The sequence below is a fragment of the Mesoplodon bidens genome, assembly GCF_964165515.1.
Source record: "Mesoplodon bidens genome assembly, chromosome: 2".
NCBI lineage: Eukaryota > Metazoa > Chordata > Mammalia > Artiodactyla > Ziphiidae > Mesoplodon > Mesoplodon bidens.
Genome location: NC_138177.1, coordinates 43,051,499 through 43,070,617, shown reverse-complemented (window position 1 = coordinate 43,070,617; position 19,119 = coordinate 43,051,499). Strand labels below are relative to the sequence as shown.

The following is a 19,119-nucleotide window of genomic DNA, read 5'->3' as shown; positions in this document are numbered from 1 at the left end:
ACCACTATTACTCATAAACATCTTAATTTTTCTTTAATTTCAGTTTTTAGGTGATGGGTTTTAACTAATCTTATTGTGATCATTTTGCAGTATATACATATATCAAATCATTATGTTGCACACCTTAAACTTATACAGTGTTATATGTCAATTATATCTCAATAAAACTGGAAAAACATTTCAATTTTCTGGAGTTAGCTTTAACAGAGCATGCAACAGGTAAATAATACATATTCACAATTGCATTTATAACTTATGAGAAATTCTTTTCAGTAACTATAATAAAATTGGAAAAAGCAAGCATTTTAACTTAGTTTCAAGTTAGAATTCCATTTCAATTTAAACATTAGGCCAAAAGTAATACCCCAAAGGTTTGCTGAAAATCAAAAGGATGCAAGTTCTCCCTGCAGTGCTCAATTCTATGCTGGAACATAGCAGATGTTAATTAAATATTTCTTGGATGAATCAATGCTCCTTATTCTCAAACCAAAATAGTATAAGATTCATGATTATTTAAGCTCACCTAATCCTTGGCCAGTAATTAGAACATATTTAATATCTTCATGAGATAAATCTTACTTATCTATATAAATAGGAAGAGACTTATAGGATTAGCATCAAAATAAGTTATTCCAGTTTTAAATAAATAAGTAATTCAATAGAATATATACTTATAGGAAGGTAAACATTTCAGGAAACATGAAAAAAAAATAGATTTTGAAATTTCTATTCTTTTCTCCACATTTATGTCCGTTTTCATGAAAATACTATTTACTGGCAAATGTAGGACAGAAAATTGACAGTATTTTTTGTTTATCTAATGATATTTTGTAAGTCAAATCATTATGCCGTGCACCCTAAAATTATACAGTTCTTTATATCACTTATATCTCAATAAATTGGAAAAGAAATAAAATATACAAAACATGCAAAAAAGAGATATTTTGAATCAATTATAAATGATCTATTTAGATGTACACTTATTTTGTACTATAGATAGAATGTAATAAAGAAGCTGAAGACAGATCAGAGTGTACCACACATACCTTGAATTGAAAGAATGTAATTTTTCTGTGCTTTTCCCTCCATATTTGATGCAATGCATGTATAGTTTCCACTGTCTGAATGCTGAGACCGGGCAATTTGGAGTTTGCTACCTCCCGACAAAATATGAACTTCAAGTGAGTCAGAATTTTCTAGAGGTAGAAACAAAGCAAAACAAAACATAAAAAAGCTTTTATTTTAACATCTCTACAAGTCACTATAAAAATGTCTTTATGTGACAGATGTATTTTTTTAAGTTTTCCCCTTGTACTTTGATCCTTTCATTACTGTTTATTCTACTTCCTTATAAAAGAAGAAATTAATAAAATTTTCTCTCCAGTAAAATGGAAAGGAGAAAAATCTCTGTAAAATGAAGAATCCTTTTGTAGGGCTTCCCTGGTGGCACAGTGGTTAAGAATCCGCCTGCCAATGCAGGGGACACGGGTTTGAGCCCTGGTCCGGGAAGATCCCACAGCCCGCGGAGCAACTAAGCCCGTGAGCCACAACTACTGAGCCTGCTCTCTAGAGCCCGTGAGCTACAACTACTGAAGCCGGCTAGGGCCTGTGCTCCGCAACAAGAGAAGCCAGCACACTGAGAAACCCACGCACCGCAACAAAGAGTAGCCCCCGCTCGCCGCAACTAGAGAAAGCCCGTGCGCAGCAACAAAGACCCAACACAGCCAAAAATAAAAATAAATAATAAAAAATAAAAGAATCCTTTTGTAAGTTTACATTACAGTACATTAGGCTTTATGAACTAAACACAGCTATGTGCATAATAGTGAAAATGTGCTAGTTTATTAACCTAGTGAATCAAGAGCAAAAGAAAACAATCATAAAAAAATGCACAGCTACATTACCTATGGGTTTGTGGTTCTTTAACCATGCTATCATGGGAGGTGGGATTCCAGTGGCATCACATGTTAAAGTCACAGGATTGCTGATTGTCTCCATAATGACTTCTTTTTCAGGCCCTTCAATACTGGGTGGCACTGTAAAAAGACAGAAGAAAGTCATGTGTCCTCATTAAGTTAATTCAGGATACTTTCTTTCATTTGCATATCTGGGGGAAAAAGACTTATATTAGAGGCAGATGCTCACCATATACATTGAGGTGGAAATTTTTATCATCCCGTCCTGCTACATTTATAGCTCTACATACATACTGGCCTGTGTCAGATACCTAAAAGAAAAAGATACTATTGTATGTGCTCCATTAAGTTATAGATGACCAATCACACTGTTCGAGTGTAGATTAAATCATCAGTCATCTTTATGCTTAAATGCCCCAGTCCTAATTGCCTTCTACAATCCTGCTTTTTTTTAAATGAAAAATGAGGATAATGGCATTGATGATGTTATTTTTTAAATGAAAATAATTTTTCACTGTAGTAAGGGGAATATGCAACTTCCAATTCTCCCTTCCATAATCCCGCCAAGGAGTCATGACACACAAACAAGAATAAAAGATGCACCTCAGCTTTCGTGATGTGCAGCATTTGTCCATCGGCCAAAATCTCCAGCTGAGTAGACTCTGTTAGCATCCGCCCATTCTTATACCAGGTGATGACTGGAGGTGGGACAGCATTCGATTCACACTCCAATGACACTGAGGTGCCCTCTCTTACATTAACTACAGAAAGAGATTCACTGCCATGATCTTTAATGCTTGGGGGCACTGAAGGAAGAAAATAAGAACAGAGGATTTTTTTTTCATAGAATGCTCAGATAGAAAATATCTAATACCAGTTTAAAAATGAAAAAGTCTTATGAAAAAAGTAGAAGCAAACCATAAACAGTCAGGGAAACTTTTTTCTTGCTTTCACCAGCTTGGTTGATAGCTATACAAGTGTATTCACCACCATCAGATACCTTGGCCCGGATAATCTGTAAAGTTCGACCACCTGTGGGCAAATATAATGCAAACTGAAGTTTGATACAGAGGTTGTTGTAATAACTACCTTATCAATAAGATAAATAGCAAAATATATCCTTTCCCTTAGAGGAAAATCTAAGCATAGATAGAAGCATATAGAAGCATTTCATATATAAAATGAAAGAATTTAATCAGTTTCCTTTGATCCTTTCATTACTATTTATTCTACTTCCTTATAAAAGAAAAAATTAATAAAATTTTCTCTCCAGTAACCAAACATGGATAATAGAACTGTTTCATATAGATTCTAGTGAGCAAACCATAATTGTACTATAGTCAGTATATGTCAACAAGTATTTCTGGGTTTAAATCTCCCACAGTGCAGAAGTGGCTGTCCATCTGTTAGTCTATCTACTGATATTAATCAATCTTCAAGGAGCTTTAGGATCGATTGAAAACAACCAGTGATTTTATCCAATGAAAGCAGTATTTGCTAGTCTATCACCCCCAAGTAACTGCTAAGCAGTTCTGTTCCTAAATTTCATAATTTCTTGAAGTAGACCTTGTTACTGTACATTCCCACTGAAATCATAATGTCTTTACAGTCTTATCCTAATGGCCCCAAATGGCTGAAGAGAGGCATTTAATGTGAACAAATAAATGCAGCAAGACAAAAGTTTGGAAAGAGACTAAGTTGAAATGCCATTTGTATTAAATAAAGAAAAATGAGAAAGTGTTGCCCACTTCTTAAAGACTTCTAAGTTCCTTACCGGGCACAATGAGAGCATTTGTGTTTAGCTTGATAGGCTGTTCATTCTTGAGCCAGCTGAGATCAGGAGGTGGAAAACCAGAGACCTCACAGGTCAAAGAGATGAAATTGTTCACCACAACAGTGAGATTTTCTGGGTTAGGACCAATGACACTTGGAGGAACTATAATAGTAAATATATTAAAAGTGAAATATATTGGTATTAATAGTAAACATATTAAATGTGAAAAGTGATATTATCAGTAATACATATTCCAATTTATTAATATAATCCCAACCACTGTACTCTGCTAAAGCACTGAGTTAATGATACTGTTAATTATTTACCTTTCTTCTTAGAATTCCCTAATGCCTTCATCAAATTCATGTCCATCAGTTGTGTTTTTCCCAATTGAAACAGAATACTAGAATTTTCAGACAGAATTATTCTGCATTTTATTTGTAAAATGTAGTTGCCAGTTTCTAAGATGGTTTTGTCAATGTACACAGACCTAATACTGCTTTTTATTAAATACATGTGAATATTCTTGTTTTTAATATTATATCCTTAAAGTTTTTATTTTCTTGCTTATAGAAATAATAGAGTAGACCTGTTATTTTAGGGTATCTATCAATAAATTATACAGGTTATTTCAACAATGTAAATCACTGACTTTCAAGATAAGCAGAAAATTTAAGAAATAAGCAATACAATGGCTTATTGTTCAAAACCAAAAAAGAAGTCCAAAAGCAAAAGCAGTACAGAGAAAAAGCGGAGTAAAAAAGTATAAGATTAATAATGCAATGCCAATTATGCATGTTAAAACACATGCAGATGGAATAATAGATTTTTTACAAGAACACATGCACGTGGAAGGAATAACATCATACATATTTGAATGGTTTCTATGTGGGGGGTGGGAATAGGGGCGAGGAATGAGCATAAAAATGAGTGAATACATTAATGAATGAATACATTAATAAATAAAGGCAGAGGTGTGTTTTGCTCAGGCCAATGAAGATAGTAAGACATGAAATAAAGAACACAACTAATGTAACACTCTTTTATTATATTATACTCTCTATGTTATATTATACCCTTTTATATTAAGACTGAGGTCTTAAAGTAGCATCAAAAACAAAAGCAAAAGATCAAAAGGCAAAATTGCTTTTTAAATTTTACTATACATGGTTTTTTTATCCACCAATTTGCATATTCATTCATTCACTCATTTATCAAATATTTACTAAATACCTACTGTATTTCAGATGTGCTAAGTGCTGATACAGTATGAAAAATGTAATAGATAATATCTATAAAGAATTAATAATTTGGTGATAGTGACAGACATTGAACAAAAAAATAACAGCTAACATTTTTTTGAGTGGTTATGCTGTGCCAGGCACTGAATTAAACACTTCATGTATACCATTTCATTGGAGGCTCAGAAACCTTATGTGTTAGATACAGTTCTTATCCTCTTATTTATTATAGATGAGCAAGCTGAGACAGAGAGAGGTTAGCATTTTGCCTAAGGTTTCATAGTTAGATACTGGAAGAAGCTGGAAGACTGCTGTCTGGCTCTAGAGCCCTGTTCTTAGCCATTGTCCGATACTGCCTAGTGATTACAAGTGTGATGAGTGTGAGTGTCAATCAGAAGAGTAGGGTGACAACAGGGAAATAACCTAGTTTGGGGATCAGGAGGAAGAAGTGACATTTAAAAAGATGCTGAAGTATGACCAGGAGTAAGCTAAGTGGAAGAACGATAATGGACGTGTCTTTCAGAAAGAAGGCATGGCACATACAAAGGCGCAAATGGGGAAAAGAACATGGCACCAGAAGGCTGACATGACCAGAGACTGAAGAGCAAAGCTGCTGGGGAGTAAGGTGGAGAAGGCAAAGATTAAAGGACTAAATAGTATAAAATCCTAGAGGGTCTTCTGGGCATCATTAGAGTGCCGAAATAACAGCCTAAGGAAAGGAAAGCAGAAGAGTGGTTTACTCAAAAATTAGCTTAAAAGTTATCAATCTGGCCACAGTGGAGGGAACTGGTGAGAAGGCTAGGAGGGACTCAGAAAGACCAGTTAGGAGACTATTGCTGTAATAAGTGCAAAAGATGATACTGCTATGCCTAGGATAGTGTCAGAAAGGAAGAAAAAGTGAGTGGATCCAGAATATTATGTAGGTAGAATATTTAGGACTCAATGCCTTGGGGGTGAGGTTTAAGGAGGAGGAGGAATCAAGGATGACATTCATTTTACTGCCTCAAACAACGCGAAGATGGTGATTCCGTTAACTGAGACAGAGATCCCTGGAGGAGGAACACACTTCTGGGAAAAGGTAATGAGCTCAGTTATATACACATGGTCTTAGAGTGACTATTAGGCATTTGCGTCAATAAGAAGTACGTATTTGAACGGAAGCGTCTAGAGTTCCTGAGGCGGCCCTGGCTGAAAATAAGAATTTGGAAACTATTTTGCACATAGATGGTATCTGAAATTTGGGAATTCATGAGATCACATAAGAAAAGAGTGGGAAGAATAAAGTCTAGCGCTTGGAAAACTAAAGTGTAATAGTCAAGTAGAGAAGGAGGAACTAGCAAAGACAACTGGGAATGCGAGACTGGAAAGGCAAGATTATCAATAAGGGGTGTGGGCATCACAAAAGCCAAAGGAAGAGAATTTTTGAAAAAGATAGTCAAATGCTCAAGGATGTTGAATGCTCAGAAGTAAGAAAGATAAAGCCTGAAAATGCCTGTTGGACTTCTGATGTCATTTCAGGAATTCAGTGAGCAGTTTCATTGGAGTTGGGGTGAAATCCGGTGAGCAGTGGTGGGAGGGGTGAGGAAAAGGAGACAGTAGATATATACGGCTATTAGAGAAGGTTGCTTTGAAATGGGGAAAAAGAGAAGGAGGCCTCTGAAGAGAAATACTAGGTCTAAGGGAGAGTTGTTTTGGGTTTTTTTTGTTTGTGTTTTTGGTTTTCTTTTAAGAGGCAAGAGACGAGTAAATTATAAATGCTCTTGGGAAGGAGCCAGTACAAGTGTGACTTTCAATACTGGAGTGGAAAAGAGGAGATTGTGAGATTTTTGACCAGGCGGTCGCCAGGGATGTAGAGTCAAGTCAGTCTTTAGAAGGTAGAGGAATGCTCCCATCTTGTGTTGTAATGGAAGGAAGAAATGGCAGCATCACATGCAACTAATATTCTCATTCTGATGGTAGGAATTTGAAGTGGTTTCAGCCATATGCCTTCTCTTTCCCCTGTAAAACAGGAGGTAAGGGCACTGACTGAGTGAAGGTGAGAGGCGACTGATTGACTGAATGTTTGTGTCCCCCCAAAATTCATACACTAAAGCCCTCTCAGTGTGGTTGTATTTGAAGATGGGGCCTTTAAGGAAGTAACGAAAGATAAATGAGGTCATAAAGATGGGGCACTCATCCTATAGGATTACTGTCTTTATAAAAAGAGACACCTGAGAGCTTCCTTGCTTTCCCTGTCCATGCGTGCTCAGTGGAAAGGCCTTGTGAGGACAGAGTGGCCATCTGCAAGCGAGAAAGAGCCTTCACCAGAAATTGAACCCTGCTGGAACCTTATCTTGGACTTTCCAGCCTCCAGAATGGTGAGAAAATAAACTATTGTTTAAGCCATGCAGTCTCTGGTATTTTGTTAATGGCTGCCTGAGCTAAGACAGGGGCCATCTGACATTCAAGAAGGTATGAGTCACTGTGGAGTAGAACCATGAAGAGGCAGTATAAAGGGCTCATTTCAAGTGGTATCTATGAATTTATAACACCACCAATATTCCTGACACCAAGAGTTCCTCTAGCCATAGTCAGCTACCTAGGTGCAGGTAAGGAATTCAATGAGAGGTAGTCCAGAAAAGCAGCTAAGTTTAAAGCCTGTGGAATTAGACTACCTGAGCTAAAATCCTGGTTCTGTATTTGCCAGCTGTGTAACTTTGGGCGTGTTACTTAGTCTCACTGAGCCTCAGCTTTTTTCATCTGTAAAAGAGGTATAAAATAGTACCAAACACCTGGGGTTACTGAGATAACTAAGTAAAATAACATATATAAAACATCTGGCACAGCACCTGGTGGGTATCAAGCAGTCAGTGTGTTGGGTTGTTATATGCAGAGTTGAGCCTTTATTGAGGAAGAGTGCTGAGAAGGCGTGGGCTAAGAGAAGTGATGGATATGCTGGTCCATGAAAGTTAAACTGGATGTAAAGGAAAGTAAAGACACAGAGGGTTGAAAAAAAGCTGGGAGGTCAACAGACTGAAGGTTAGAGTCCAAAAGAAGCAAGCGAGCGATATTGTACAGGGAGATAACAAATGGTAAGGTTTTAAGTGAAAACAATTTAAATTGTTTCTCTCCCACATGAATTTTCCAATATTTAAGTATGGGTTCCTGACTGCAGGCAGGAGCTCAAGACACTGTTATAACCGGTAAAAGAGGAAACCCCCCTCCTGAACTCCAATTCTCAATAGTAAACATGAGTGGCTTCTGCCTCTCAATTCACACAAGGCTCCTACTTCAGGTGTTTTTCCTATGCATTACAAAGACGAAATGGATATGAAGGAAATATAATAAAGGAACAACAAATATTTATTTAGCAACTACCATGACTTTAGACTAAGTTTAGGAAGACCAAGGTCCGTAAGAAATGACCATTTGCCTACAGCATTTATAATAAAGTTATGGGATAGAGGTGAAGATACAGATGTATAAAGATAACAAGGTAGCATATGTAACTGCTAAAACTGGGGTATTTACAAGATGCTTTTGACCACATAAAGGAGGAAAAATTAATTCTGCCTTGGGGAATCCGGAAAAATGATCAACATTTTTATTTTTCAACACTTATTCTACTGTACTTTACAGATTAGATTACAAATTAGATTACAGATTAGATTACTTAGATTAGTACAGTATACTTTCACAATGATTATATTTGCTTAATTTATTCTTCCGGGGAATTCATAACACATTTCTTCTATTTTGGTCAGATTTACTCAAAAAAAACTTGCTAAGCACTGGGAATAAAAAAAGGTAAGGGGCTCCCCTGGTGGCACAGTGCTTGAGAGTCCGCCTGCCGATGCAGGGGTTACGGGTTCGTGCCCCGGTCCGGGAGGATCCCACATGCCGCGGAGCGGCTGGGCCCATGAGCCATGGCTGCTGAGCCTGTGTGTCCGGAGCCTGTGCTCCGCAATGGGAGAGGCCACAACAGTGAGAGGCCCGCATACCGCAAAAAAAAAAAAAAAAAAAAAAAAAAGGTAAGAGTGCTTCAAATATCTGTTACACAAACACCAAACATTGCTAGACATCAATACTCCCTACATATCGCACCAAAAAAGAATATCCATTATGCTAAATAAAAGTCTTTTGAAGGAAGAAATTTTTCACTAATGTCAAATTTCAGCTATTTCCAAAATGAGCTAGAATTTTGCATATGAATCACATGTTTACTTTTATAATAATTGTTCAGCATTTCCAATTTAATACTCTGGAAGCAGCTGTGCATGATGAAAATAAAACTAATTATTTATGGCTGACATCTAACTGCTTTTTTAGCAAAAAGTTAGTATTTATGGAGTGTCTAGCATTTATTGAGAACGTAGAATCTATTAAATAAATTAGGTGTACTGATGGTTTTCAGGAATTATTTAACTCTATAAAGTTACTTTTTCTTCTTCAGGAAGTATATTACATACCAGAGGGTGTAACTCAACATGAATTCTACAATTGAGGACAGAAACTGGTTCCAAGCAGGCCCAGTGGGTAAATTTTTATGGGTAGAAGAGCTATATTTGGTTCTAACTTCATATAAACTTGTAACCTTTGGGATTTCAAATTGTGATTTTTTTTTTTTTTACTTTCAAATATGTAGGAGTAACTATTTTTTCTTAAGGGACTGAAATAATATAAAAACAGACTCCCTAAAAGGTTTGTACTTTATATAAATCGCACAAGCTGTGGTAGAAAGAAAGAAGGGGAAAGGTTGAATGAATGCAGGCTCCACACATTGTTCAAGTTAAAAAATGCAAAATAAGCGTACATAATCTAAAATACATTTTTCCTGCTTTTTCAAGCATACTCTAACAGATGTTTTCGGAACTGAGCTCTTACCATGAACATTGAGGTTAAAATATTTTTTGGCACTTCCAGCTGTGTTCTCAGCAATACACACATACCTGCCGATATCTGTTATTTGAGTGTTTAGAATCTAAGGAAAAAAATGAAGAAATTCCAACTGAAATTTTTTTATAAAGCAACTTGTCAATTTTTGAGAATAAACAATACATACTCTTTCAAGCTAATACCAGATAAGCGTAGGAAAAAATTTTGTACATAATAGTGATGATGCTGGTTTTTATTAGTCAGGTCAATCAAATAAATATTTACAAAGATTCCTAATCAGAAAAGGCAACTTTATACATACTTGTATATTGGCTATGAAAAGTCCCAAATCATTCTCTCACTTTCCTATCTACATCCCTGGCAGTGTGACTGTGAAGTTTCTCCCATCAGGGAGTGGAGTAAAGATGGAGAATTTGTGTTGGCCTTGTGACCGGCTTTGACCAATAGAGCATGATGGATGTGACAGTCTTCCATTTCAAACCTAGACCATGTGCACCCTGCCACCACTGTGTGAGGAAATCAGGACTAACCTGCTGGAGGGCGAGAGATCATGTGGGAAGAGTCAGCCTCGTTATTGCAGCTGAGGTTCCAGATACGTACAAGAGCCCAGCCAAGATCAGCAGAGCCACGGATTCAATCCACAGCATGCAGACACTTGAGTAAGCCTTGCCGAGACCAGCCAACCAGAAAGCTTGTGAGCTAAATAAATGCTTATTGTTTTAAGTTGTTTGGAGTGGTTTGTTTTATGTAGCAAGAGTTAGTTAATGTAGCAGTTATATTTTCTTTTTTTCGTTATACAGAAATTTCTGTCCATCTATATATCTTTTGGCCCTAGCCAACAGAAATATTTAAGTATTTAGCTAGAGGTTGTATGAGCATCAAAAAGAAATAGTCATGGTGTTCAGAAGATACTTTGAGAATTAAAGGTTATTTACAAGCAGTGAAACTCATACTTGTTTTTTTTTTTTTTTTTTAAATAAAGAACTCCATGGGATAGGTCCTGTGTTGGATACACTGATGCTTAGATTCTTGGGCCTATACAACATCATTAATATGTTTGGGAAATAATTTCTTAAGTTGCATCCTAACTAAAGAGTTGGTGTTATTTCTACAAGTGCCTATCTTCCTTTTAAGACCCTTGAAAAGAAAAATATAGACATGCCCATTAGTGAACAACAACTCAGGATATTTATGTGGTTTCCATTATTATTTATTATCAATTCTTTGCCAATAGAGGACAAATTTTAATCTATAGGGGATCTTAAACCATCTAGAATTTAATCATCAGAAATCTGCAATGGAAAGAATTGTAATAATTTGTTTTTTATCACAGAGGCCATATTGTACAGATAACCTCTGGAAGAATTCACACAAAACTGTTAACGGTGGTTACCTTTGATAGTGAGAAAAGAATGAGTAAGAAGAATTTTATTTTATATATCCTTTTTATGATTAGTTATTTTTGCCAATATTTATAAACCAAGACAAATTATTTTTAAAAGCAAAAAGACAATTATTATAAAATACTAAGTCAAATAGCTATTTTTAAATTAGATTTTTTACTTTTACCTGCAGAATTCTTCCATTAGATAGAAATTTATGATGCTCATCTTCTAGCAAGAACTGCCCATCTTTTTGCCAGGAATTTCTCGGTGTGGGGCTGCCACTGGATAAACACTCCACCAGCATGCTCTTGTTCACCAGCACGGTGACCTCTTCAGGGAGATCACTGTCTGCTCCCTGGATAACTGGCGGCACTAATAAGTGATTGGAACAGAGAGATAATGACAGGAAACAAGGTCTTTTCTAAATTATTCTAGTTTTCTGACAATTTTAAAAAGTTTGGGATAATAGAGGAACAAAAGTGGAAGAGGAATCCATGATTCTGAAGTAACACTTCACACTAATAAATTAGGTAGGGTGATAAATCTATGTGAATTTGGGTTTATTCTCTTCCCTTTCTTTACCTGTCCTGGACTAACCCCCCGCATAGTTTCCTTTGCATTTAGGTTAATCCCAATTCTTCCCCAATATATCTTGTCTAGTTTCTCTCTCAGCCCCTTCCACGGGCCCTCTGGGTTTGCAAGCACACCTGCAAGTGGCATCTGCACAAATTAACAGTTAAGTCTACTTGGTCATCTAGACAAGCCAGGTAAATCTTTAAAGTGTATTTGAAATGTACAGGTTTGGTCTCATTTGCAAGGGAATTGTCTGGGCTACTCAAAGTGTGTTTCCCCAGCCTCCGTATCAGTGGTATCATGATAAGCATCACCTGGGAGCTTGGCTAGAAATGCAGATTTTGGGGTCTGAGTCTTCTTTAGTTGGCATCCCTAGGAGAGCCAAAGAAGTTTGTGTTTTAACAAACTCTCCATGTGATCCTTATACATGCTAGAGTTTGGGAAGCCATGCTCTAGATCTTTCTACATATATTCATTCTCATGTAAAACAATAATATAGAATCAATCCAGGTTCATGCCCACCTGATGTTAGACTAGTCAGTTATGAAAAAACACATACTATCTGTAGAATTTTAAAAAAAATGGAAATGTAAAACCAGGAATGCATGTGTTGTCTGCTTTTGTAAATGTAGAAATTCATTTTCAAAACGAATAATCACTTTGTTTTGTTTTGAAAGCTTAGGTATTTTGTTTTACTCTCTTAAAATGTGCCATATCTTTATCAATCAGTAAAGAATGTATGTTTAATGCAGATGCCTTCTTGTAGTATTTGGGTCTCTCCAAAACTAAATTGAAAGTCTATAAAGCAAATAATCAAGGTTACAAGGCCCCATAATAAAATTTCAGTGTTATTTTGAATGCAAACTTTCACATTCAAAATTAGATGATTTTTGCTGTACTTTAGATAACATAGAATACATAGCTTGAACTGCAGATTAGTAAATAATAAACATGAATTTCAGATTAAATGAGGCTATCAGTACCTCCACACCATGAAAACTGATCAAATGAGATGTTGGGACATAAAGATTCAATGTTTTCTTCAACTTTTACCTGGAGCTGAATCATTAGGAGCTACCAGGAGATGCACTACAGGCCCAAGGTCTGACCTGTAGAGGCCTCCACCAAAGCTCTTTGCTCTGACCTGCCCTCCAGCTGGATTACACCTCTCAAAATTGTTCTTAGTGGCACTTAGGAGGTAAGCATCAAACACTGTGAAGTATTCCTAATTTAGACAGACTTTGTGGGCTGTTTTTCTTGCTTTGTTCATACTTCTCTAAACTCATCTCCAACATGCTTTCCAACTTCCTCCTAATTAAAAATAACAGACTGAAGACATGAACATCTCCCTTTGACAGCCAATGCCTAAATTCCATTTCAATTTAACCAAATTCCAATTCTTCCCAACCTATAATATCTTGCTACTTTATCAGATCCTTCCACTGTTCTGTGGCTTTGTATCACACCATACTATACAAAAATTGATCTTCAGAATTTCACTAATGATTTCTTAGTTTCAAATGGCCTTTTCCCCCCAGTTTTTATTTTCTTAAACTTACTTTAGCATTCCATACTAAACCCACTTCTTGATAACCTTTTCTATGCCTTGAATAGGTGATATGGTAGTTTACTACTTTTCATTAACTCCTCAGATTGTTTCTCCTCTATTTTCTTTTTCCTGTCTCCTACTTGTAAATGATCGCACAATGATCTTTTTTTTTTTTTATCTTCTCCTAAGCTATCTATAACCCTTTCTGTTGGAAATCTCATGCCTTTGAATATCACCTGTTTGTGGATAACTCTCAACTCTATATACTTAGTTCAATTCTCTCTCCTGTGTTGTAGTTCCATATTTCCAATGTCTCATTCAACATCTTCCTAAGTATCTTGGTATCATGCAAATTCAATACGTCCAAAACAAAATTGACTTCCTTCTTCCCAAGTTATGTTGTTTTCCCAAACCTTCTCTTTTTATTGCTCTTGCTATAATATTCTTAATCACCCAGGATAAAAATCTGTGTCATCTGATACTCTCAGATAAGTGTCTAATGCTTCATATCACTTAATCACTTCCTCTGTAAAATCTTTCATACCAACTGCTTCGTATACCTTCCTACTGCTACTTCTCTAGCTCAACTCCTTCTCATGGAAGCATCTATTTGTTCCTGCTTCTAGTAGCATCACCTTTCTTTGCCCTTAAAGGTGCAATACTTCTACTCTCAGTCCCTGCATTCATAATATGACTGTGATCCAAGGGTGGACATATGTATTACACCTTATCAATTAGGCCTCTTGGCCTCTGTAATTGGTTCAGAAATGGATATGTGAGTCATGCTTGGCCAGTTAAAGCCATGGAAATCCAATTCTGGGACTTCAGTTGTAAATACTGGATAAGAAGAGCTTTCACTTTGGATGTGAAACTAAGAAGATGTCAGAGTATAGAGTTTCCAGGGTCCCACTTGCTATCCAAAGGGATTCCCCACCTGAGAGTGATGCTAACAGAGAAAAACAAAGCCAAGAGAAAGAGAAAGGTAAAGTTTGGTGGACCTCTTTTGAGCCATAGAAGTCAGATATGACTATAGCCAGCTCTACTCTGGGACTTTTCAGGTTCATGAATCAGTGATTCTCTCTCTCTCTCTCTTTTCTTTTTTTAAGCTAGTTTGTTATTTGATACTTCAGGAGTCCTAACTAATGTGCTTTCAATTTGTATAAGACAACTCCCTGGGAAAGCTATCAGTTTCTGATTATCTTTATGTCTCTAAAATGCTTAGTGCAACATCATGAAAACATTAGTTCCTCAAAAAACTTTTGCGTGAAAGAATGCATAATAAACTAAAAAACAAATGAAAAACTCACAGAGTACACGGACATCATACTGAAGGGAATCTTCTCCAGCCTCATTCACAGCCACACACATATATCTCCCAGCATCTTCCACTTTAGCCCGGGGAATCTGTAACACTCGCCCTCCTGAAAATATATCCCAATACATATCTTTACTTCTCTAAATCTTAGAGTGAAAGTGATCATAAACAGAGATATAATTTTTCAGGTCTAATGACTTCTTTACATTTCCTTTTAAGGCTCTTACTTCATCCAGTGTTTCAGTGTTAATCCCACATACCACATTTAGGACAAACACTGCATTACTGAAAAGTGACCCAGCATATGAATGAGACCTCCTGAGAACTAAATAGCTTGTATAGAGCAAGGGAGGAATGTTGCTCCATGTCCCTCTCACATTCCATGTGGAATGCTGCTATGTGGTGACCTCTTGCTTTTACAGTTTTGAACACATGTAAAAGAAGTTTACACTGTTGGAGGCAAGTACTGATTTGAGAAAATAATAGCCAAGGATATAAAAGGTATAAAGTGTACCTTTATACATATGATCTTGAAAGAATAACTGTGTATTTTTAAACTTTTCATGTTGATGTAATATCAAACTTAGAGAAAAGTCGCAATAATTATATTAAAAATTTTACCTGTGTTTATCAAGAATTTGTATTTCAATCCAATTGTTTGATCTGTCATAAAAATGTACATTTTAACTTTATTTATATATATAAATGAGTAATACTCTCAAATGATTCAGAAAAAGATTGAGAGTATATTGGAGACATGATGCCCCTTCACCCCTACATATTCATAAATATGTATTTCATTAAAACAAGGTATAATGATCAAAATCAGAAAATGTAAAATCCGTGAAAAAAGTACTATTGAACCATATAGTCCATATTCAAATTTCACTATTATTACAATATTGTCTTTAATAGCTATTTTTTTCCCTAAGCTCAGATCCACTTTAGGTTCACATGTAGTTGTCATTTCTATCTAGTCTCTTTTTTTTGCCAAGATATTTTTTTTATTTAATTGAGATGAAATTTACATATATTGGAAGGCACTGGGCTTTAAGTGTACAATCTGATAAATTTTGACAAGCCTATTTGAATGTTTGCTAAAAGTAAATAGAAGCCTTGAAAATATTATTTTTCCACAATTTAAAGATCTCCTTTTCCATCGATAAACATGTAATAACTAAAATATTTGAAACTAAAATCTTTACTATTGATTTATGAGAAATGCATTTAATAAACAGTAATAACTATTTGCAAATATATTCTAGAATTTATCATTAATAATGTACAGAAACAAAACTGATTATTTCATCACACTATTTAGAAAAATGGAAGCACAAGGGAGCCAAAAGACTTTCTTAAGTTGATGGAATGATCCCATAGTAGATATGAAACTTAACTAGGTATTCTATCCTATGTCAGATTCTCAGCCTGGACTCTCCTAGCTTGAAGCTACATAGATACCAGTGGCATTCAGTATCCTGTGTCAGTTAAATTACAAGGCCAGAAAGTCAATCAATTTGACTGGTCTAATTAATGAGAAGAAACACATTTGACAGAGATTCAGATTTTCACCCTGTTCCTAGCAATCTTTACCTGGTAAAATCAATACTTTATCACTTGAGGTCAGAGGGTGGCCATCTTTATACCATGTCAATGTAGGAGGAGGAGCAGCGTTTGTCTCACAGTAAAGAGAGATGGGATTGTTGATGATCACATCCTTGGCTTCACCACTCCTGCCAGTATCCAGCATGTTTCCTATTTCCCAGAGCTTGTGAAAACTTGGAGGAACTACGGAGAAAAGACATGAAATTTTGGACTCATGTAAATGACAGTGTCAATCCATTAAAGAAAGATCTTGGCTGTATTTTCACAAGAGTGGTTTGTACATGTAATAAATTAGACAATGTGAAAATATTTTCAAGTACTTATACACCTACCAACTTAGCCCTTAGTTAAAAAAAGTAGTAGACAGAGGTCAGAGCTGGTTCTCCAGTGGAAAAACAAGAAGTATGGAGCTCAGAATGTTGTGCTCATGCTTTGCTCTCCATCTCTGTTCAAAGGCTCTAGCATTTAGAAGATAAAATGTCCTGCTCTCAGGAAGGACCTACTATAATAAACATGGCTAAAGAATATGATCATAGCAGGGACAACTCATTTTGAGATATCATTAAAAAATACTGGCTCAATAGAGCACTTCCCAATGATTTGTCTTATTGAGAAAACTAAAGAAGTTATGCAGCCAAGATTAATAAGTCTATTAAAAATATAATGGAACATTCTCAAAGTTTTCTGGGTGACAAGTATGAACTTTCTAGAAGGTAATTTGCCTGTACATCAAAAGCACTGCAAAAGTGTATAACACTTGACCTAAAATTTCCATCATTAACAACTTATGAAAAATAAAAAATGTGCAAGAGTTTTAGGTATAAAGACATTCAATGAAGCATTATATATGAGTAGTAAAAGCTTGGACACACCCACACATTCAACAACAGGAGTCTGGTTAAATAAATATTTGGATACTCAACTGATAAAACAGGTATAGTTATTAAAAATCATGTTGAGAGTAATAATATCAACAATAATAGCAAATATCATTTCTTAAGCATTTTGCTAAGAGTTTTATATACTTTATCTTATTTAGTACTCACCACAATTCTACAAGGCATTAATTCTAAAAGTGAGAAAATGGGGTTTAAAATATTTAGGTAACTTTCCCAAGTCACAAAGCTTGAAGGAGCCTAAATCATCATTCAATTCCAGTGTGACTACTTTAAATTCTGATATAATATTACATTAGCTTTCTGATAAACTTCATGATATAATGTTAGGGGAAAGCTAACATAACAGAGAAGTATGTATTGTGTGATCCCAATTTATAAATGAAGTATACATTTACAAAAATATATCAGAAGGAAACACATAAAAATAACTGAGGTAATCCTGAATGATGGGATTATTTTCTTCTTTGTTAATTTCTTGAGTCCAAGTTTTCAGTAATGAATTTATATTATTGTCAACAGAAAAAAAACACTATTTAAAATAAACCAAGTCAAATCTCTTTTTCATTGCTTTGCCAGGTCATTTAAATTAAATTCCATACAATAAACATGTTAGTATTACCTTGTATATTCACATCAAAATCCAGCTCATCTTCACCTGCGATATTAGACGCTATACACGTGTATCGTCCAGTGTCTGATATTTGAGCCTCCCTGATTTGAAGTGTGTGTCCACTGGCAGCAATAGTAACATGATCATCTGCTTTAAGGGGCTGTGATTCAATTATAATAATGTTATCATTAAGTACTCCAGTAAATCCTCTAGGGCACCATGCAGTTGAGAGTTTTTATGATTCTTTAATAAGTAAAAATAAAAATTTAGGTGAAATACTCAAGACAACAATAACAATTTACTTTGAATAAGCTATTTTTGAGTAATCATGTCTTTATTTATTGAAAATTGTAATTCCTATAGTTTACATCTATGCCAGGTGTTTCTGGGTGGTGCATTTATAAATTATTTATGATGAAAAATGTTCTTAGGAGCCATATCCATTTATCCATGTTGGAGAAAAGTAACTTCAGCTGATCCCACATTGTAGTAAAAAAGTGTATCTTTTCTTACTATTTTGTAGCAAATGCTAGAGTTTTATAATGAAAGATTGAAGGCATTAGCATGGTCTGATTTGATTTAAAAATCACTATTGCTCATTCAGAAACATCATTACTTCATAAATGAGAAAATTTAACCTAGATATATTTATATTATGATGTTTTATTGAAAACATTACTGACACTTAATAGGACATTTCTCATCTTCTAAACATTTCCGAATATACTAAATTCCCTCTTATTCCTTGAAAATTTTAGTTCCTGGCTCACTGTTACTCCTTCCAATGACACTTCTCATAATTCTTGGTGATTTCAATACCCACATAGACAGTCATCCAATGCTTTGTGCTCTCAGCTCCTTGACCTCCTCTCTATTTTTTTTTTTGCCCCAACACTCTCTCAGCCACTCAACAGGAGAGTCATACCTAGAACTTATAATTACCAATAATCACATCTCTTCAGAATCTCAGTTTCAAGTTCTCACCTTCTGACCATCACCTCTTAACTTACTCTTTTCCTCTAGAATCCCAACTCCCATTATTTTTTGATCCCATGGGAGGACCCAAAATTAACTGAACTTGCATTCTTTTCCCTATCACTCACTCTCCTCCTAACCCATATAAGGTCTATTATGGCAATCACTCCTTGTATAAACTTCTATTAAAAAAATCAACTCTTTTGCCCCTTCTCCCTTTATTTTATTCCCCTGGCAAAACTGGTTAATACCAGTTTCTGTCCATTCTGAACATCCCCTGATCTACTCAAGAACATTCCTCCAGCAACTGTGTCCTCTCTCATGTGAGTCATCATCAATTGCTTTCTTTTCACTGGATGATTTCAATGTGTATACAACAGTGTAATTTCCGCATTAAAGAAA

General features: G+C 35.5%; 1 protein-coding gene across 6 annotated transcripts in view; it reads right to left on the bottom strand.

Annotated features, from left to right (window-relative positions):
* HMCN1 (hemicentin 1) overlaps positions 1-19,119 on the bottom strand; it is a 526,618-nt gene that overhangs the window by 138,235 nt on the left and 369,264 nt on the right. For all 6 annotated transcript variants that reach the window (XR_014015141.1, XM_081225456.1, XM_081225458.1 and 3 more), the window contains 11 exons: positions 17,752-17,902; positions 16,222-16,416; positions 14,621-14,734; positions 11,376-11,563; positions 9,795-9,891; positions 3,691-3,852; positions 2,835-2,948; positions 2,520-2,722; positions 2,146-2,227; positions 1,905-2,036; positions 1,047-1,196 (listed from right to left, as the gene is read on the bottom strand). Coding sequence is in view for 5 of the 6 variants with exons in the window: in XM_081225456.1 (XP_081081582.1) it covers positions 1,047-1,196; positions 1,905-2,036; positions 2,146-2,227; positions 2,520-2,722; positions 2,835-2,948; positions 3,691-3,852; positions 9,795-9,891; positions 11,376-11,563; positions 14,621-14,734; positions 16,222-16,416; positions 17,752-17,902 (1,588 nt within the window). In the remaining variant the exon portion in view is untranslated. The remainder of the gene's footprint in view (positions 1-1,046; positions 1,197-1,904; positions 2,037-2,145; positions 2,228-2,519; positions 2,723-2,834; positions 2,949-3,690; positions 3,853-9,794; positions 9,892-11,375; positions 11,564-14,620; positions 14,735-16,221; positions 16,417-17,751; positions 17,903-19,119) is intronic.